We start from the raw sequence: 21524 nt of genomic DNA on the forward strand, positions 1-21524 counted from the left end.
AATCCTCTGTCTTCTCTATCCAGACTTGTATCAGCATTGATAGTGTTAGTTAAATCATAAATATAGACAGAACAAACAATGAACAATATGGCTTATTCATCTTGCAATTATTCCTTCACTTGTATGTTTAGTTTGTTGTTTTAAAGCAACCTTCTATGCTCTTTGTTATTGCTGATTTTCAGAAAACTAAAACATTGCTAGTGATGGAAGAACAGGATACAACAATAGGTTGCTCTCCCCTAGATGATGTTAGTGAATGAATATTTCAGTAGTATCTGATTCAAGGACATAGCAGTAGTCAATTAAGAGCAACCAATAAAATATGCCTACAAGCATTTTTATTTGATAGACTAACAAACTTTTCTTTTTGAGGAAAGTCAGATATTCAAATTAAACATATTCAACTGCAGCATCGTCCGTGAATTTTATCCACTATAAGTGTACAAAAGCATCTGCTATAACTTTAGGCTCATCATTGTAATTTCTAAAGTTGCTTAACAAGCAGAATCAGTTGCAGATGTTTGTTTACCTGCTCTTATTTACAACAACCATGGTGGGTTTCAGAGGAACGAAGAAAAACAGAAACAGGAAAAGGTCGTAGATATACATGTTAACCAAGCTCTAGATCTGAACCTGTTCTGATTATAGTACCTTTTAGATAAAGATATGTCTCTTTTCTGCTACCAACCTTCAAGTCCCTATGAGTTCCTTGATTTTTTTTCTCCCCCTGTCTTATCAATCTTTTCTTCCAAATACGGCACTCATTCATGGATTTCTTCATACCACCACCTCTTTACTCACAGCAGCTGCCAGTGGGGTCTGCATTCTTGACAACCCAGGGATGCTTCAAGATATTTGTAAGAGAGAGTCTTTTTGATGAATCCTTCACTAGGAGCTACAAATTTAATATCAGACGTCAAAAATCACAAGTGCTTAATAAACTTTCGTATTAGACAAATATCTTTATGCCTTCAGACTTACTTTGCTTATGAGATCCTTGGCTTCGGCAGGCACATGAGGAGTGGAAGGAAATTTTAGGTCAACCTTCACTATCCTGGTTCAAAGTCTCATTTAGTGTAACATTTCATAAATTCATGCAGTACAGGTGCGGCAAACTAAAGAAATTTACCTGTTCAAGGTATCTTTCTGGTCTTCAGCTTCAAATGGTGGAATGCCATAAAGAAACTCATAACAAAGAATGCCTAAAGTCCAGTTATCAACAGCATAATCGTGTGCTTTATTTTCCACCATCTCTGGAGCAAGATAATCAATTGTACCGCACATGGTTTTTCTCTTAGTATTTGACTGCACAGCCCATCCAAAATCCGCAATTTTAAGTCGACCCTGAAAGGTAAAAAAGAAAATCAAATCGGACTCCTACTTTTGTAACTTGAAAAACATCATTGCTAAAACCTGCTCTAAGCCTGCAGTGCAGTGTAGTTTCGTTCCAAACAAAATGCAGTAAAAAAAGTCCAGTGACTCAAAATGAGTGCCGCAGTGATAATAATGCTGAGGTAGATGTGCGTTTAAAGTAGGAAAGAACAACTATATTAGAGAAAGAATAGAACTAGCACCAAAAGACAAAGTGGTCATTAAAATCAGTCTCAACAATTGGTTCCAGGTTTACCTGCACCTAGTAATTAATAAATTATGTACAAGTAGCCTTCCATTCATTAGTTTTAATCTCTCTCTCTCTAAAAGCAAGGGATAAGTAATGCGCAAAACAATCAATGATCATTCTTATGTCAAAAATCAAAGAACTAACCTAGAAAAGTACAGATTACACATGCAGTCATGAAGGAAGAATCCACATAAACACGAATAATACGTAATTAATGTAAAAGAAGATACATCTCATTATAGTTTTGGTAACTTGAGTCACACAATTGTCAGACTAGAACTGTCTCAGTAGGAGGGTGTTAACACTTGATCTTAGATCTTGTGAGCTTGGACAATGTTCTATGAGAATGTAGGTAACGGACCAGCAGACATGGGGCCAACTCGTGCATCAGCAATAGGCAGGTCCCCCCCCCCCCCCCCCCCCAGCCAACAACAATAGAGAAAAGGAGAAATAAGAATAGCAATGATGGAAAAAATAACATGGTTCTCATCCTCCATATTCAAAAGTGATGCAATACAACTAACACAAGCGCCTAGGAAGTGCTGAGGCAGCCACTTTCCAAAATATTGAAACCAAATATTTGGTTGCCAACAGGTACACTTGCAATAATTGGAGAAGCTGAAATGGAACTCTGAATAGCATAATTTTTGTTTTATTCCAAGTGTATGCATGCCCCACAGCAAAGAGATCATACGTGCAGCAAGCCTTTCATTCAACACCCTAAGACACAAGTTTTAAATTTACAGAATTTTTATCCCTCGAAAATGAATTCTCTTTTTTGATTGTACTCAAAAATGAATTTCATTTAGGAAACAAATGCCTGCAATTCAACATTTATAAACAGAAAACAGAGCCAAGAAGATAACAAAAAAGGGGACTACGTTTAACTATAAATCAAGAAATATACCTCAATATCCAGCAATAGATTCTCCGGCTTGATGTCCCTGTGGATCACATGCTTCTCGTGGCAATACACCAATGCACCCGCAAGGCTCGCAATATACTGTACATTGCCAAACCCCAAATAGCCACAAAAACGGTAAAAGAATAAAATAAAATAAAATAAAAATCCAGATAAATGGCAACGTAAACCCTGCCCAAGGACTTCAAAGATCAAATCTTTTGTTATAATTAGCAGAAATAAACAAAAAAATCAGAAAAATCCAGAAAAAGGGCAGCATAATCTTGTCTCAGGGACTTCGAAGATCGAATCTTTTTTATCATAATAAGCATCCAACTCACAGTGGCAGCGCGCCTCTCGGAGAAATGGTGGAGCTTCCTAAGGACCTTATAAAGCTCGCCTCGCGCCGCGAACTCCAAGACCAAAAAGACGCGGGTGGCGTCGTGGAACCAGGCGAAGAGCCGGAGGACGTTGGGGTGGTTCAGCCCGTGCTGGATCTCTATCTCTCGTCGGAGGTGAGCGTGGAATCGGTACTTCTCCAGTTTCTTCTTAAAGATCACCTTCAAAGCCACCACATACCCACTCTGACCGCAGAAATCGAGGAAGAAGAGATCGAATAGATGAGCATAGAGGGATTGGATTCAAGAAATAGAGGATTAGATGATGGAATCGAAGGGGGGACCTGCTTCTCTCGGGCGAGATAGACCTTTCCGAACTTTCCTTCGCCGATGAACTTTCCGATCTCGAAGTCGGCGAGGCTCCATTCTTCCTTCTTCCTCTTCTTCTCCGTTTGGGGCGTCGGTGGGGGGAGAGAAGGGATTATTTGGGAGGAGACGAGGGGTCGAGAGAGTGGGGGACGGGGCGGCAGTGGCGAAGGGCGGGCCATTTCGGGGTTCAAAATTTCACTAGCGTCCGAGGTCGGGTTCACATATAAGAGGGTATGGAACTATGGATCATGGACTTTATCGGATCTGGATTTGGACCCGATCCATTTCCAATAACTGCTCACACTAATCTCAAAGAATGAAGACTACACGGGAAGCCCCCACTTCACTCGCCCGGTCGTTCGTCAAAATGTTATCTAACAATCGCGCGACGGTTTCGACTCTGGCCTCTGTTAAGCCTCAAAACCTCGGTTCCAAACCTCCTCCGTCTCTCTACTTGGGCTGCGGCCACCCAAGACCTACTGAGAGCAACTTGGAGAGGAGTGATGTCGTCTCTTTCTCCACCCTTCCGCTTTCCTTCTACTACTCGGCCCTCTTCCTCTGGTACTCCATCTCCGAGACCGTACCCCTTCATTTTGCTCCAGAGATCCACGGTAAGTCTCTCCAGTTGCTTCAATCTCCCGCAATCAAACCCTCCACTCTCTTCGTTTGTTTTTAGTAATCCGGTCGATATCTCCTTCCCTTCCTTCCATTCGCTTTTTTTTTTTCCACTGAAATATTTCTCTTTTTACACGCTTAACAGGTCCCATGGCCAGTGCTATTTCAATCACCGAGAACCACACCAAATTGGTTTTCTCGGTCTAGTGGCTGTAGAGTCATCGTTCCTCTCGCGTTCAGTTCAACATCTGGGAACTCTGATGGCCATGGGAAGCTATATATGGATGCGTTAATTGCTGCACGGAAGCTGTTTGATGCTTTTCCTCAGCCAGTCAAGAGCTTTCCATGGAGGAGAGCGTTGGTCATTTTTCAAAATCTCATCTTTGAGCTTGCTCGGGCCGTCTCAAAGTATCTCTGCGTTCCTCTTCTGGCTGTCACGTCTCTGAGCGAGATGTCTTACTGCGCTCATGAAAGAAAGATGGGTCTGATTCCAATCCCTTTTCTCATTGGCCTTGTTCTTGCTGGGGTCTTAAAGGATGCGGCTGTTGAGCTCTCTTCAGACCTCAAGGTTCGACTGATATCATGTCGCGCTATATCTATGTGCATTGTGTGAACTTCATTTTGGATTTTCAGTGTAGTAATGAGCTGTGATTTCTGTTAGCAGGAAGGTGGGTTCCCTTGGCATTTGCTTCTGATTGCGATCTTCTTTACGTTGCTCAAATTACCTGGACCATATTACCCATACTGGGGGCGTTTGTTCATTCCCCACTTTGCTAATGGTGGACTATGGAGGACTGTTTGGCTTGCTCTAATGTGGTATAGACAGCCTCATGTGGAACCTGGAGTTGCATCGAGGAACCTGTAGTTTGATGTCAGTTTTGTAGAGAAGATCAGTTGCCTCCTCTGTGTGAGATGTGTGGAGCAGGTATTCAAATTAATGAAAGGTTACCCATTTCTCCTTCCCTTTTCCCCTCCTAAGATAGAAGTGTATTTTGAATAGCTCATGCTAGTTGTATTGTTTTGGATATTATGAAAACATATTTATTTTTACCTCCATGATGTTCTGTCATATCTGCAAAATAGTGCCTCGGTTTATGAATTTGACATCTTTGTTTGCCAAGCAGTTAAAGATCAATGGATCCTTAAAACACAGGTAAAGGACTGCTTGCGTAGCTATAGATTTAAATTATTTTCACCGTGCATGCTAATTATCTTGAGTCTCTTGCAATTTTGATACTTAGTGATATTAGTAGAATGAAAATAGGTGGGAAACAGTAGAATTGCCTTATGAAACGTATTGTAAGAAAGTTTCTAAACATTGTCCAAGGCTCAAAGCAAAGTTCTATTGCACAAACTGGTTTTTCTGATGTTTTCTCGACCTATTCACCGCAACTTGCAAGCGTTTAGTATGGTATACACGTAGGTTGATTGGTGTTTTGCTCCAAGCAACATGTGCAGATATTTGCACAAATGTTCGTTACGTAGTTGATAAACACTAAATATTTCTTGGAATGCTAGATAGCAAGAACACGAACTAAATCTAATTAAGAAACTTGAAAATGTCTGTCTCGACTCTCTAGTACGGAAGTAACAGCTGATAATGCTATAAGTCAATTTTGCATGCAAGAGGAGGGTACGAGAATACAATGTGTTCAAATTTCATCCATGAAAAGGTTCTGAAAAGGTTCCTATTCTTCTGTGAAACTCAACTATAGTTGATCCTTTGGCCACCTAGGACTCGGCCAGTGAATCGGCTTCCAGTTGCTCTCTTCTGTTGGGTATGCATTAAAAGAATAGTTTAAAAAAAAGAGCCTCACAGCAAGACAACAGAAACCTCATCTATTTAAAAGATCATTTATTGCCTCCCAGATGTTTGCTTGAGCTTGACAAGGTGGGGGGATTCAGATGTTGGGGCTTGGCTTGTTTCTATTCTCTACCAAACAGTCTGCTTATTGTAGGAAAGGCATTTATTTTAACAAGGGACTTCAGTGGTGAAAATCCAAGGGCATAATAGCTGAGTGGTGTGGCCTACAGAAGGTACTATTTTATTATTGAGCTCACTATGCTTCAATGCAATACTTAAGGTCTTCAAAAGGTTGTTGATAGTGGGTTTCATCACTCTTAGTCTCATCTTTATGAAGCAAGGATCCATATTATTTAATTGATAAACAGAGAATTCATAGATCATAGTCATTGGTGGTTCTGTTTTTGACCTGTTATCACAAAGATGATCATTATCTAAATTTGATAAGTCAAGTTTCCTGGGTATTTTCCATGAGATTGTTTACCACTCATCAAGCATATTTCTTGCATGATCAGTTATACCTTGTGCCATTGGATACGAATACTTGGCATGGAGTGATATAATGTTTCTTTGTGCTGAAAAATAGAAGAATTAGTTTTCCTCCAAAAATGAAGCATAAGATTATGCTATAATCCTCATGCTAGTTTGCATCTTGATTCTGTAATTGAAGCATCTAAAGTTTTTCTTTGATCCTTTAAGATTTTTATATAGGACGATTCTTTGTCCATTTTTTCTTTTGTTTTTTGTGGTTTGGTCTCTGCATGGTTCTTTTGAAGGCGTTCTCAAGGGGATTGATTAAGGAATTTTAATGCTTGAGGCTTTCAAGGATATTATATATTAAAAATCACCACCCTATACCCCCGCTGCCCCCCCCCCCCAACAAAAAAAAGGGGGAAAGGCTTCCATTCACTCAAATTAGATGGCTTTTCTTGTATTTCTGTAGGGTTTTGCATTGATTAAGCCTTCAGATCAACATTTTATATTCTGCCATGGAGAGTATTTACATGAAGGGAGTTCCATTTGCAGATTTATAACATTAAAATATAAATGTGACTTAAGGAGTGGGTGGTTAGCTATCAAATTTTGAGATGATTTACCTCTTATTGGGTTCAAGAACTCCTATGGTGGGCGTTAAAAAAGAAAGCAGTCTCCTTTAGTTATGTTAATGTAATTAAGGACATGTATCATGGAGCGGTTACTAGTGTGAGGACAATTGGTGGTTATACTAGTAAGTTTTCAATCATAATAAGTTTGTACCAAAGATTTTTAGTTTTAGTGGATGAAACTAAAGTTGGTGTTAATTATAAGTTGAAATTATGGAGAAGTGCACTAAAATCCAAGGGTTTAGGTTAACTAGGACAAAGACAGAATACATAGAATATAGTTCTAGTAAAATTAAAAATAAAGATGAAGGTGGACGAAAATCTGGGGATTATGAAGTTCCTAAAGTGATTTCCCAGTTTTAGTATTTAGGAACGATTATTCTAAGAAGGGGAAGATTGAAGAGGATGTTATCCATAGGATTAAAGTAAGATGGATAAAATAGAGAAGTGCACTGGAATATTACGTAATTGTAGGATACTTACCAAGTTGAAGAAAATTTATAGGACAACCATGCAACTATTATGCTTTATGGTACAAAATTTTAGGCAGTCAAAAAACAACATCTGCACAATATTAATGTGGCTGAAATGAGAAAGTTTGAGATGGCTGTATGGTTATACAAGAAAAGATGGAATAAGAAATGAAAGTATTTGTAATAAGGTAGAGGTAGCACTAATCGAGGACAAATTGGGAGGACAGCTAAATAATTTGGACATATAGAACATAGACTGAGGGATGTACTAACACGAAGGAGTGATTTGATACATTTAGAAGGAAAGAGGGGCAAAGGTAGACCAGAATTACATGACATGAAGAGTATGGAAGGACTTGATCTTGCTACATCTTTCGGAGAGTATTGATCTAAACAAAGCCGAATGGAGAAAAAGGATTTATGTAGCTGACCCAACTAGTTTAGGATTAGGGCTTGGTTGAGTTGAGTTGGGTTCAAGAATTATCCTATCAATTCAACTCTCACCAACCTGCAATGTGAACCCATTTCATAAGAACTAGACCTTTGCATGTGCTTTGCATGCGGTTGTGAAAACCGAGAGTCATGATAAAGCAAAATTCCAAGAGTTGTAGCATGGAGCTTTTTATTTTTTTTCTTTTTTTGAGAGAGAGCTCCTTGAGAAAGGGGAACTACACATGAAATCAACCAATCTGGAGCTTTCTTTTGAAGAAAGAGAAAGTGAGTGCCTCTTGGAAAAGGAAACCGTTCATATATGGAATAAAATCTTAGTCGAACATAGGGTCTCTAGCATCGGGAAAAGAGGGCATGTGGTGTGCCTCCATTATCGGGAAATATATTGGAATAAGTGGAGTCCTAATTTAAGGTAGAGTCGAAATAGGAGATTCAAGAGACAGTGGGTAGGAGTGAAGGTGCCTGCAGAAAGTTATTTGATTTGGTAGCTTCATGTGGGCCAAAACAATAGTGAGTATTGAGAACTAGGTTTGATAGATTCTCGTTATTGATAAGATGTCTAGGATAGGGTATGGAAATGAGTTCGCAAAGAGATAGACTTAGGTTCACATGGGAAAGGTTGGGTGTGGTGGCTATACTTCCAGATCCTTCAGTTTGGGTGAAGAGTATTTGGGAGTGAAAGATTTTTTTTGGTTGATTCACAATGGCACAGATAAACTGTATTATGCAAATACCTTCTTTTAGTGAATCTACCGTAGCTCGCCATTAAAAATCTGAAGAGAAAAGAGGTGCTAAACTTCCAGTGACATCTCTGGAAACAAATGAAGAAGCAACTTACATATGGCTTGTATAACACACAGCTCCCTTTGCAATTTTTGGAACAACTGTTTGCTGATCAGTAAGGTGATATTTATTAATGTTAGCCCAACTGCTTTTGGTCCTCTAATCGGAATATCCTTGATTTGTGGGTTTCTTTTTTCATCTTGAATGTCCCATTGGGTCCTTTCAAATGTATTAATGGACTGAACCATTCTTCGTCTTAAAGTCTTTGATCCTCAAGATGTTTCTCCTTTGCTGTCAAGGCAAGCTTTAATTTGTCTGCTAAATGCTGTATTCGAGAAATTGAACTGTTCATAGAATTCCAAAGGTGACTTCATGATTTCCATAGCAGTCAAGACTGTTAATGTTCAGCTTATGTTTCAATACCTATTCTTGGCATACTTGCTCTCAGTTGTTCTGCTTTACCCGGTACATCGAGCACCTATTATTACTTTCTTTGTCAAATTCTTTTGCTCTGGTCTGCAGCCTCATCCATTGATTCTTTCAGAGGTAATTCTAATAATTCACCTGACAAAGGGGTTTCACTTATCTGTATCAGAAGGCAGACTGGGCTAAATCTATTAGCAAGTTAAAAATGTTCCCTAGCCATTTCTGAAAAGCAAAAGCAACCCTGATGTCTTTCTTTTGTGGCTGCAAACTCCAGACAAAATTTGTATTAGTTCTTTCAATATGTCTCGTTATGTAACTATGAACATTTGTATCTTGGAGATAATGCTTTCACTGGAAAGTGCTGAAACCACTTGTTAGCTGAAGTACATTAAAATGAAGGATCAATAACGAGGCCAGCAATGACCAGAAAAAATACACTCCATTTCATAACTGCTGGTTGGCATGGACACTTATTTGTAATGTCTTCTTCCATTTGCATGTAAGTAACAAGATATTAGAACGACATACACATCACTTCCTACTGTTTTTTTTGGAGAAGATCCCAAAACAATTTCACAAGGTTATACGGTTGCTTTGATAATCTAGAGGAAAAGAGAACCCATCATTATAAGCTACAAAAGGTGTTTATATCTGCAGAAATTATGTTGCAATTTAACATCAAGGACATGAGAATCAAATGGCATTCCTTCCATCAGCCTGATCTTGCTTTCCCACAGGAGGAAGACAAGAAATCCTTGCCACCTCAACTTAAAAACAATAAATAGACACAAAAGAGAGCCATCCGGTTAGATTCACAAAATGGATTCAAAATTCCAAATTAAAACAGACTACGGATATTTGTTTGGAAAAAATATACATAGTATATCTGATTGAAATTTATTTCTACACTGTAAAAAATGCAGGGTGTTTAGAGGTACTACATCAGAATCTTTTTTTTTTTTTTTTTTTTTTTGCTAATACGGGTGGATCATTACTGTCGGGTACGGATACACCCAATAAAGTCAAAAAATAGGATACCTCGGAGTGCCAAAGGCAACTCCCCATCTCCAGTCCACAATGTGCCTCCGGAATGGCGAGCTACAAATGCAGCCACCCAATCCGCAGCCCCATTGGCTTCACGGTAGATATGCTTGGCCTGAAAGGCCCCTCCATCCCTCGCCATAGCCCATATATCACGAAGCAGAGGGTGGTCACTACCATCACCCTTAGGATCCTCACGGATCCAACTGATAACGGTGGCAGAATCACCCTCTAGGGTGATAGACCTAGCCTGTAGCACGCACCGGGCATGTCGAAGGCCTGCCCAGGCAGCGCTCAGCTCCGCACTCGGAACCGAGGTATCAAATAAGTGACTGCCACTAGCGGCTACAACCCTAGCAAAAGGGTCCCGAATGACGAAACCCGCACCTCCCCTCGTGCCACCATCCAAGACTGACCCGTCAAAGTTGACCTTGAGGAAACTCGGGGGTGGGGGCTCCCAGGTGAAGAACACCGTGTGAGATGCTGCCGAAGCATGGTGGGGGCCCCAGATGTCCCGAGCTGTCAAGGTCCCTCCGGTGGTGGAGGCATAACACATCTCTGCCGCCTGACTACGGGCCCTCTCGACCACAAATCGCGGCGACATACAACGTTCACCAAATATACGAGCATTCCTGGCCAACCAGATCTGGTAGGCAGTGCAGCTCACTCGAGTCACCTCCTGACGAAGAGCCGGGGACACCGAGGCCTGGCGCATGGCCTGTAAGAACTGGTCCCTACAGATCCATACCGGCTGCGGGACCCCTGCCAGACGCCAAGTGTCCCTCGCCCTAGAGCACCGAAACAAGGCATGGTCGACCATCTCGGCCACACCGCAAACCCCACACTCGAGGGGGATCCTCAATCCTCGTCCACCTAGTACTGCTCTCGTTGGAAGACGGTCCCAGACCACCTTCCAGAGGAACAGCGCAACCCTCGGGAGGAGGCCCAATCGCCAGATCCAGGCACAATTAGGACCAGGTTCGTACTCCCGCCTAAGAATGCGAGAAAGGACGCTCATCCTGACTCTGGGGCTGGTCGAGAAATTCCACACACGTACGTCTGGTCCACCGCTCTGTGGCAGGGGGAGGGAGCGAATCCGCTCCGCCAGATGCTCCCCGAAGAAGCGGGCTAATCGAATCTCGTCCCAACCAGCCTCCCCGGGAATCATAAGATCACAGACCTGTAAACCCTCCCCAGCCTCAACACTAACAGTAGTCGGCCAGCGGCACAGGGGGAGGCCATCAACCCATGAGTCCCTGGTCACGTCGATGCTGCGGCCATCGCCTATCAGCCATCGAGTGTGATCCGACACCATGGGCACATATCTCGCAATCTCACGCCATAGAAAAGAACATCCCCGCCCTCCTCGAATCCCGCCCTCCCGGCCTACCCCCCCATAGCGAGCGGTCATAATCCGGCTCCAGAAGCCCTGCGGCTCCAGGATGAAGCGGGAGGCATGCCGGGCGAGGAGCAGCTCTCGTCTCTCCCGGAGAGACAACACCCCAAGGCCACCCTCCCTGAGGGGGAGGCAAATACTCTCCCATGCCACCAGGTGCACCCCACGGCCCCCACCAAGCGAGCCCCATAAGAAACCCCGAATCAGTCGCTCAATCTTTAGTAGGACGGATCTTGGTACCACCGTGCTAGTCATGAGATAGATAGGCATAGAGCCCAAAACAGATCTAATCAGCAAAACTCTACCCATCATAGATAGAGACGCTGCTCGCCAGCCCTCTAGCCTACTCTGGACCCGTTGCACCATCCCGGAGCATTCAGATACACGCAGTCTCCTACCTGTGATCGGAACACCCAGGTATGTCCAGGTCCCGTCCTGCTCAGGCATCTCCAGAATCCTCCGAATCTCACGTCGAACCCCGGGTGGCGAACTCGGGCTAAAGGAGATAGAGGATTTCTGGGCATTCACTCTCTGACCAGATGCATAGCAATAGGCGGCCAAAGCCCGCCTAATAGCCAGGGCATCTGCTACGCGGGCACGCGTCAGGAGTAGGCAGTCATCAGCAAATAGTAAGTGGGATATCGGCTGGGCCCCTAGAGCTGGGACGTAAGCCTCCAACTCTCCAGCGGCACATGCAGCCCGCAGCAATCGAGACAAAACATCAGAACAAATAATGAATAGGTACGGGGATAGCGGGCATCCCTGCCGAAGCCCCATAGTAGAACTAAAGAATGGGGACGGAGAGCCGTTGATCAAGATGGAGAACCGTGGACTCCGGACACACCCCATGACCCAACCAATCCAGGTCTCATGGAAACCCAGACTCTCCAAAGCTCGCCTAAGAAAACTCCACCTGATTCTATCGTAGGCTCGTTCCATATCCAGCTTGATAGCCATCAGGCTTCGACGCTTCGGGGCCCGTCGAAGATCCCACATAATCTCTTGGGCCACCATAACGTTATCGAAAATACTCCTACCTCCAACAAAAGCACCTTGCTCTTGACAAATAATGCCGGAGAGAAAGGGCTTCATACGATCCATCAGTATTCTTGCCACCACTTTGTACAAAGTAGTGCACAAACTAATCGGTCTAAAATGGCTCGGCTCAGATGCATCCGTTCGCTTAGGTATAAGCGTGACAAAAGTGGCCTTCCAGTCGTCAGGCATACCTGACCGACTAAAGAAACACAAGACCGCTTCTACCACTGCGAACCGAACGATACTCCAGTATCTCCGGAAAAAGAAAGGAGGGAAGCCATCTGGGCCCGGAGCCCTGTCCTCGCCCAATGCCCAGACAGCCTCTCGCACCTCCCCCTCCGTCACTGGTCGAACCAATAGTGCTTTCGCAGCCACCCCGATTTGGGATTCAGCTCTCGGGAGCAGGCCGGCGAAATCCGACCCACTATCCTCCGTCCAACGGGAGCGAAAGAACTCGAGTAGGATGTGGCTAATCGCCGAATCATCATCCACCCAATGGCCCCGCTCGTCCCGCAAGGAGCGAATGGTGTTCCTCTGCCTCCTAATAACTGTCGAGCGGTGAAAGAAACTAGTGTTCCGGTCACCCTCTCTGACCCACTGAATTCTGGATTTCTGTCTCCAGAAGATCTCATGTTGACGTAGGGTCGAGTGGTGGGTGGCGAGTAATCCCCGGAGGCTCACCATATCAGCCTCGGGGAGCACGCCCACCTGATCCTCCCTACTTTGGAGGTCAGCAATCGCAGCCTCCACATCCTCCAGCTTCCTAAAAATATCACCTACGACCTCCCGATTCCAGCGACGTAGCCGTCGCTTGGTCAATTCCAGTTTTCGTGAAACCCTCTGCATGGCGTCGCCGTGGACCGGCAGACCCCAAGCTCCCCGGACAATGTCCCAGGATTGAGGAAAGGATAGCCAGACTTTCTCGAAACGGAATGGGCTACGGTGACTCGAGCCTGATACCATCGAGAACAGCAAAGGACAATGATCCGAAGCAATCCGAGCAAGATGGCTGACCCTATAGGACGGGAATCAGAATCTATATTTAGAACATGGCTTTATGGTTGAGTTTATCTTATATTTGTCTGCCTATTGCTCGTTGTGACAGCCAGAGTCAAAGAATGTTAGTATAATACTTTATTCAGAAGATTGAGATTAGCTGGAGAAGTAGGCATAATTATTTTTCTCAATCCTGGACAAAGCCTTCTCAACTTAAAGGTATGCTTCAGTAACCCATGCTATCAAAAGGATAATTTCTAATCGTTCTTCTCATTGGTTTCCGTGTCTGAGCCAGAAGCATCCAAACAAGTACACATCTCCTCTCAAATCATGAAACGGCATGCCCAAATTTGCTCCAAAGTGTTCCCTAATGATGCTTCGCACTGGTAAATATAATAAGAGAGAGCACTTAGCTACAATGAGGTCTACTTGCCGTGTGTGATGGGTCCACCAAAATAGGCCACATTACATCATGCACAGCTTGGGAATGTGGAACTTTTCCAAAGGGCCACTCTGACCCCTGCGTGACGCTTGGACCTTCTTGGAGACCAAGTGCTTGTTGCCCACAAATTTCCACCTTAGTTAGCAATATTTAATTTAAAAAGTAAGGGACTATATCATCCTTTCATTAGGATTAACTTATCCAATGTTTTGGGGGCCATGATTCAAAGATGGATAGAAAGAATTTTTTAAATATGAGTCTCTCGGTATACTTGTAGGAAGGAAACCCTAGTACATTTCTTTGTTCTTGGTTATCCTTCTTCTTGCAGAAATTGGATATCAGAGTTATGCAGACCCATTTGAAGTCCTATTTTCTGGTTGCAAGGCCCGCCCTCTATCCCCCTTGTCTTGTTGATTGGAGATTGGAGTGGAGATTCTATAAATTTTCTTTAGAAGAAAGATAGTTGGAGCACTGCACTTATCTTTTTGTATTGAGACACACAACAATGGACAGATCGTCCCTTAAGAGACCCTATTTTGGGTGATAGTCAGAGATGGAGAGGCTTTCTAGGCCAAGCATATATTTAGAGAGGCTAACAGGGCTGCAGATTGGGTGGCTGCCTACATGGCCAGTCATTCCAGAAGTACCATGTGGGCTAAAGAGGGAGAGTTGCCATGAGCACTTCGCGATCTTTTATTTTCTGATTTTATTGGATGTATTCGTACACGTAGTGTATGAAATATCTGATTTAGCGCACAAAAAAAAAGAGAGACCTGTTTTATAATTATGAAATCGTGTTTGACTCACTTTAGCACCAAGTTTGCATTATCCATAAATCAGAAAACAACAAGCATGAAATTAACATATGTCGTGGGACAAAATTATCATCAGGGTGAGTAGATATGCAACAAAATTAAAGAATTAGGATAATTGGTATCACCAAATGTTTGCCTAGGGGAATGACATGTTCCACTTGCTATTTAAAGAGGTTTGATAATGTTTTTGCCATATGTGATGTGCTTATTAATAAGTTTATGAACTTGGAAAGAGCATTAATAATTTTGGCACGTTGATGCAGACTTGCAGTGGTTTAAATGCAAAGTTGCAAACAGTGAATTGGTGCAGTCGTTGGGCCAATGCCCCCAGCCGAGTCCATATTCACTGGTCCGTATGGCTTTTTGACAAAAGGAGCCCTTGAAAGTTGAAACAGAATAAAAGGGTAACAAAAAAAGAGAAGGGGGATGTGCGACCATCATTACGGATGTAGTGACATATGCTTGGCATTGTTAGGAAGAATAGAATGGATCTGATAGGAACTACCATCCGGAAATTGCTAGGAACCATTTGAGATAATGTCAATACAAATAATAAAGATTCAAGAGGTCCTGCTGACTTGCGCCGATGATTCGAATCAAAGAGAAGATGGATAATGTAATGGTGTTATGATAAACAGTTTGAGAAAACTTGTGGGAATCCCTAGCTTGATTTGAATTCATTACCATCTCTAAAATTTGGAATGTTGATCATAGGCATAGCAGCATTGTTGATTATTAGCTACTCCACTATAATGAAATGCATGCATTATTTTATTTCAAATGAAATAAACGGAATTTTCCATCAAAAAAAATCCTTTTTTTTTCTTTATTATCTAGTTTCGAGGGCGGCTATCGACTGATCAACTTGTGATGTTATAGGGTGAGACATCCCTCAAAGTTCAATCATCTAAATTAAAATTTTGTAATTTTTGTAGATAAAATATTTGTTCATCTACTTTAATTTATATGGTAAATTATTTGTGAGAATTGGAATACTAAAGGATAACTAGAATGAGAGTCATGTAAACTGAACAATGCTACAACTATTGTGGTTAGGGATAATTATGTGACATCTAGATTTTGAACATCATGTACTTGTTGTATCTGAATTAACTTGATGTCCAAACCGATCAGATTATGCTATGCCAGATGTTTACTTTTGGTATTCTCATCATACATGGATAAAAAAAAATGCAAAAAGAGATATCTTTTTGAAATTCATCATACACTATCTCAAGAAATTAAAAAATTATATGGCACATTATATTTTAACCATAATCAGTGGATGAAAGAAAGCAAGAAACAAGATAATCTTTTTTACATGACGAAAACATGTGGAACTACCTTTTTATTTATTATTTCTTATATACTTATTTAATAATTTCTCTATCAGATCTCAAGCATTCTCTAGGATAGTGTTTGGTGCAAAAATAAGCAAAAGGTGGAATAGGAATAGTTATTTTTGTTGAAACGGTAATTCATATATTTCATGTCCCCAAATTTTTTGAAATAACTCTAGAAAGAGGATTTTTTTTTGTCCATATATAAAGGAATCTGATAGATTATGCTCACTTTTCCTTGGAATGTTTGTGCTTGGTGTAAGTAGTTTGGTTGGAATAACTATTCCTTCCTAATTATTTTTTTTATAAATTATTTGTTAAGGATAAGGCTTAGCTTTGTTCTCCAACCAAATATTGCTTAGAGGTTTTCTATATATTATCTTATTTTAGCAAATTTACTTGAATTATCATCTTAGCCTGAAATGCTTCGTCACATGAAATAGAATTTTTTATAGTTACTAGAAAATCATATTTGTATCTGATAATTGGAAATTCATTGAGCAAGGAGTCAATAAATTGACTACAATATTGAGAATCCACATGTGAAAGATAGTCCCGCATTGGATGGTAAAAGAAAGAGGAGGAATTATATACTAGTTTGGCACAAAACTCGATGGCTTAACCTTTCAAACTCCTTGGTTCTGACTCTCTATCTCCTCAACAAGTGGTATCAAAGTTAATAGTGATGATCTCGAGCACGACTTTTGAAGTAACAAAGCGTGTCAGCATTAGATGGTTCTTAGAATGATGACATGTGGATTGCAACACATTATCGATGGGGCAAGTGAACTCAATAGAGCAAGGTTTTGGATTTGAGTGCAAGCTTGAAGCGGCAAGTGGACTCAATGGAGCATGACTTGAGTCGGAGTAGAAACTTGGACGTGGAATGTCTCTTGGAAGAGTTGGTTTGTAATATAGCAAGCGAACTTGAGTATAATTAAAGCATACATGATGATATACCTGAAAGAGTGCATAATAGGCCAAGTAGTCGATGTGGTGCACTAGAATGGAATCAGTTCAAGAGTAACGATTTACACGCAAAGGCGAGTTGTGAAGATCTGAGCTGTGTTCACATATGAAGATGACATTATTGGAAATCTGCAAGTGAGAAGGTAACTGCATATAGGATGCTATAAAAAATCGCCTACCAAAACACTTTTTTCGATCTCCATTCTATAAAAAAAATTGTTGGGGTAGATATATTAGTGAGGCTTAGAACTCAAATGATTTAAGCTTTTGTATCAAATTGGATTCCAACATATATGTCAAAATTCTTTGGTTTCAACTCCGCATCTCCCCAACATGCACTTTCGATAATTAGTAAGTATATTACTCTCTGTATCACAATAACAAGAAACATGAGTTTTTTTTAGAGGAAAAGGAAAATAAAAAGACAAATTACAGACTCATGCACAGCAATTGGAAGGAAAAGTGTGTACTCATCATGGAACGTAAAACATGAAAAGTTTTCACATCATGTTCATGAATAACCACTTAAATCATCAAAACACTCTCTCCTGTGACATCACAGTGGCCCATCTGATTAATTATTCATTGAATTCGTCCTCTTTATCATGGATCACTACTAATCAAGATACCCTCCTAGTGCATGGCACGTGCGAATGCGTGTATGTACGCATCAATGTCATGAATCATGATAGATGTGATGCCACATCCTAGAAATCATCATATCCATGATCTTTTGTTCCCCCCCACTTCCATCCGTCCATGATGCCATCATTCCTCGAGGAATTCGGTAGGCAAGTAGGGAGATTATTAAAGTGGGGGAATACGGGAAATTTTTGCAACGCTGAGGACAGCAATGTGGGGTTTTGTAAGCCGAGGGATGGCGTCGTGGGAGACTCGGTCATCTCAGCCTGAGTGGTGGTGGGCCCACAGATACGCTTTATTCCCTCTTGGGACGTAGAGCCAACGACCACTTTGGATTGTTTTGAAAATTCTCATGTTGGCTGTCTTCACTGATACGTGTCATTCCGCCGTCCATCAATCACCTCATCTCGGATCCTCCCCTTCTAGGTTTGGACTGCCTTTGACCGGCTATAGCCCGTAGGGCATTCTTAGGCTATGATGCTTATGGACTAGGTTGGCAATGGGTTGGGCTAACCCATTTACCTGTTAAGATCTCAAATTAAGAGAGTTGTCTCTGGTCCTCAGTCAATATGTTGAGCCAATCGGCACCTTCGACCTTTAATTTGATATTAAGTTTTGGTTTCCATTGTCATGAGTTGTCTTGCTAGATTAATTGCACCCTATGTTGGGTCTATAGATAAACAAGATACACTTTATTGGTATTTCTTTTCAAGACTTGCACTTTATTTCCACTATTTCTTTACAAATCTAAGTCGAGCCATTTAAGAACGTTGATTAAATAAACTTTGAAGAATTTCGAGGTTAGCTTACAATATACTGAGTGGATAAGCTTTTCTGTTAGTTCTTAATAACAATTGGGATCATTGGGCGATGAGATCAGCCGATGGATTATTCGAATTAAGAACATGCTACGAGCATGATGTCACATTCCAAGGGAAGATTCTTGGTGCATCTCATTTCTTTTATGTTCCTAGTTCAGAGAGCCCGAGGCTGATTCACAAAAATAGAGAAGCTAGCTAGCAATTGAAATGGGGTGATTAAACAAGGTTCCAACAAGATCTTCCTGCAAGAATGTTTTAGGGTTTGTTTCCTTAGCCACAAGGACACACCTTTAATCTAGCCTTGGTCGCTGTGCTTGGGTCGAAGCTCGAATATTGATCATGGGGTCCTCCCCATGCTAAAGAGGAGTATTCTCTCTGCCATATTCATCATTGCTGGATCTTTTGCTAGCTAAATTTTTTCCTCCACCCTGCCCAATAGTAGCCCTAGCATACACCGGTTTGTGGCCTATGGCATGATTCGCGGCCATCCTGTCAGGAGAACCTCCATTGGAGTTGCTGTCTCCAATTATCTATTCTGCTCATCCTGATTGAGGTGGACCCTCATTGGGAGGAGGAGGAGCTCACAACCCTCCATATTATTCCTTTCAAGGGCAGCTCCCCCCACCAATTTTAGCACAAGGTGTGGGCCACATAATAATCAACCAATATCATTGTTTTCATATGAATGCGAGAGAGAGAGAGAGAGAGAGAGAGAGAGACTATAAAGGCTATCATTTGGTCAGGGACCATCGAAATGGAAGGGGTAGGAGTAGGACTCCTTATCAATCGAATGCTATAGTAACTCTACTTGATAGGAGAATAAATGACAGTGGCTTCATGATGTGCCAAGCTTAATTAATTGCTAAGAACCACAGGGCTGCAATAATGCCAATCAAACTGAGTTTTGGATTGCTCTGGCTTGCCTAATTATAGGAGAGTGGAATTCAAATGAGACTTGTCTGAGCTCTTATTTATATTTTTCAAGCCCATAATGTGAAGTCCTGGCTCGTTTATGATAGCTTTGTTTGCTTCCCAGTGAAACCAGCTCAAATGAGCCAAGGCCAAACTGTTCATGGACAGGGCTGGCTTCATTTGCAGCCCTGTGCAAAAGGCTTCCTCCACCACCCCCGAAGCATCCATCTTTCTGCTTCTTGGACAGGATCTTTGTATTGGCACTCTTCATTTGAACCTTTTCTTTCCTCCTTGAATAAAGGAGAAAGCTACGAAAGGATTAAATGATGTAGAAGAAAAGGGTTAAAGAGACAACACCGCCCCCCAAGGCTCTCCTCAGTCCACAGTCCACAGTCCACAGTCCACGCACACCAACACAGCGCTCCCAGCCATACATGTGCGTGCGTGGAATGGCTCGGAACCCGAGCAAAGGTTCCGCTGCCGGCTGGTCAGGGGGCAAGCCCATCAATCTCCCCACCCACTAGAATTTAACTTTTTGCGTTTATGCATGTAGAAATATACGTTTTCCATGTTATGTCATGTCATGAACGGGCACTGACGTGCATGCATGGCCACCTTGTCTCGCCAGCCAGCCCATACGGACCCAAATATCCATCCAATCCAAACAACTCGAAACACCGTCACCTTAAAAGCCCTTGTTTAATATAACAAAAACAAAAAAGAAGAAGAAGAAGAAGAAGAAGAACGGAAGACGGAATCTTTCCTTCTGTCTTTCTCTCTTCTCCTGACCACAGTTGTAGAGTAAGTGGCATGGAATAGAGAAAGAAAGAGAAAGAAGAAAGAGCGGCACAGAGAGAGAGAGCCCAGTTCCCAAGGAGAAGAGGGCCTTTAGCGTTGGCCACTCTCTCTCTATTCTTCCATCTACCTCTCACTCTTTTTCTCTTTTGACGGAGACCGGGGGCCGGGCCTTGTGGACGAAAACACACACTGTGAACACTGTGGCTGGGCAGAGGCACGGGAGAGGGGGGAGTGGGGGGATTAAATGGTCGTTGTCGATCGGCCCCTGTCTCGCCGGGGCGGTCGGCCGGGGCAAACGCTGGCCCTGCCCTGGCTCCGGACGGCACGCGCGCTCAGAGAGAGGAGGAGAGAGGTGGGGTTTAGAGAGACGGGAGAGGGTCGTACAGAGCTGGCCACAGGAGAGGGTCGGCGTTGGAAACGGACAGGATCTACTGGGGCGCGCGTCCGCCATGTGTTTGGCTGTTCAGAGATTGCGGTGCACAGGAGTTGGATACTGAGTGGAGCCCACATGGGCTTCTGCTTCGAAAAATCCGGTCCCCTGAAGTGGTGGACTAGTCAACGTTTAGAATAACGGCTGTTTAGATGTCATAGAACGGTTTCAGTGGCCTCCTGCTGCATTATTATTATAACGGGCATAACTAACTGTTATAAGCTAATATAACTCTTATATCATGGAAACAACTATTATTTTACTTCCAGATAATCGAGTCTACTGTGGAACCTGAGAAATGTCGGAGTAAAATTACGAGAACTTCGTTTTGATGATGTAAATGATAAGTGTAGCTGCTAACAAGCAATCTGTAAATGGCCTTGCAGAGCAAAACCAGGTGTTGTAACGGGTTTCACTCAAACTGCATCCTTTTTGGTTTATAGCTTGCATTAGAAACCAAGTTTTGCTAATGCCATGTGAAAATCCATATTATGTTTTTTTTTTTTTTTGATGAAAAAAATCCATATTAGGTTGAGCATAGACTTCTGTTTAACGAATGCATTGAAGAGAGGGGTGCAAACCGGCACATATGATTGCCGTATGAAGAAGTGTTTGTCTTACAGAGCTCGCATGGCCATCCTAACTATGGGCATCCAATGTCTCCCATTACGTAATCCCTGCTTCAGTTCACAAGAAGTTGTTAGTGTCATAAAATAATGATGTTTAACTAAAAGCATCGTAAAAATTCATTCTAACTTGCCGACACTTTAAAGCATTGTCGGAATCCAATAATAAGTCGGCGCAATTTGGCGCGGTTTTTCTTTTAATGATGCTTCTTTCTAGCGTCGGCAAATTTCGTCGGGTTTAATAATTATTGTTGTAGTGATCCAAATCATTGAAATTTTAAGAAGCAAGGCTACATTTTTTATACAGTAGACACCAAAAATAATGTGGAAGATTTATTTCTCTTCACCAACTACCAAGTCCAATGTCTACACAAA

At 42.2% G+C, this 21524-nt stretch overlaps 2 protein-coding genes and 1 long non-coding RNA gene across 4 annotated transcripts; 2 read left to right on the forward strand and 1 right to left on the reverse strand.

Annotated features, from left to right (window-relative positions):
* Positions 1-364: 364 nt before the first annotated feature.
* On the reverse strand, positions 365-3447 carry LOC103709187 (serine/threonine-protein kinase Aurora-3-like). Of its 2 annotated transcripts, none has more exons than XM_008794415.4 (6): positions 3205-3433; positions 2864-3106; positions 2529-2624; positions 1130-1344; positions 982-1054; positions 365-895 (listed from the first exon to the last, which is right to left on the reverse strand). In XM_008794415.4, the coding sequence occupies exons 1-6, from the start codon at positions 3406-3408 to the stop codon at positions 794-796; spliced, it is 933 nt and encodes a 310-aa protein (XP_008792637.4). In that variant the 5' UTR covers positions 3409-3433; the 3' UTR covers positions 365-793. The 2 variants fall into 2 exon arrangements, 1 of the variants encoding a protein (XP_008792637.4); XR_005506446.1 differs by having other exon boundaries at positions 757-895; positions 982-1049; positions 3205-3447.
* Positions 3448-3614: 167 nt separating this feature from the next.
* Positions 3615-4967, forward strand: LOC103709155. The gene is made up of 3 exons (XM_008794378.4): positions 3615-3840; positions 3990-4412; positions 4509-4967. The coding sequence occupies exons 1-3, from the start codon at positions 3733-3735 to the stop codon at positions 4707-4709; spliced, it is 732 nt and encodes a 243-aa protein (XP_008792600.2). The 5' UTR covers positions 3615-3732; the 3' UTR covers positions 4710-4967.
* An 8425-nt stretch (positions 4968-13392) lies between these two features.
* Positions 13393-14281, forward strand: LOC120104108. The gene is made up of 2 exons (XR_005506589.1): positions 13393-13573; positions 13650-14281. It is a non-coding gene; the product is annotated as an uncharacterized LOC120104108 (long non-coding RNA).
* Positions 14282-21524: the final 7243 nt, after the last annotated feature.

The sequence above is a fragment of the Phoenix dactylifera genome, chromosome 16 (genome assembly GCF_009389715.1).
Source record: "Phoenix dactylifera cultivar Barhee BC4 chromosome 16, palm_55x_up_171113_PBpolish2nd_filt_p, whole genome shotgun sequence".
NCBI classification, from domain to species: domain Eukaryota; kingdom Viridiplantae; phylum Streptophyta; class Magnoliopsida; order Arecales; family Arecaceae; genus Phoenix; species Phoenix dactylifera.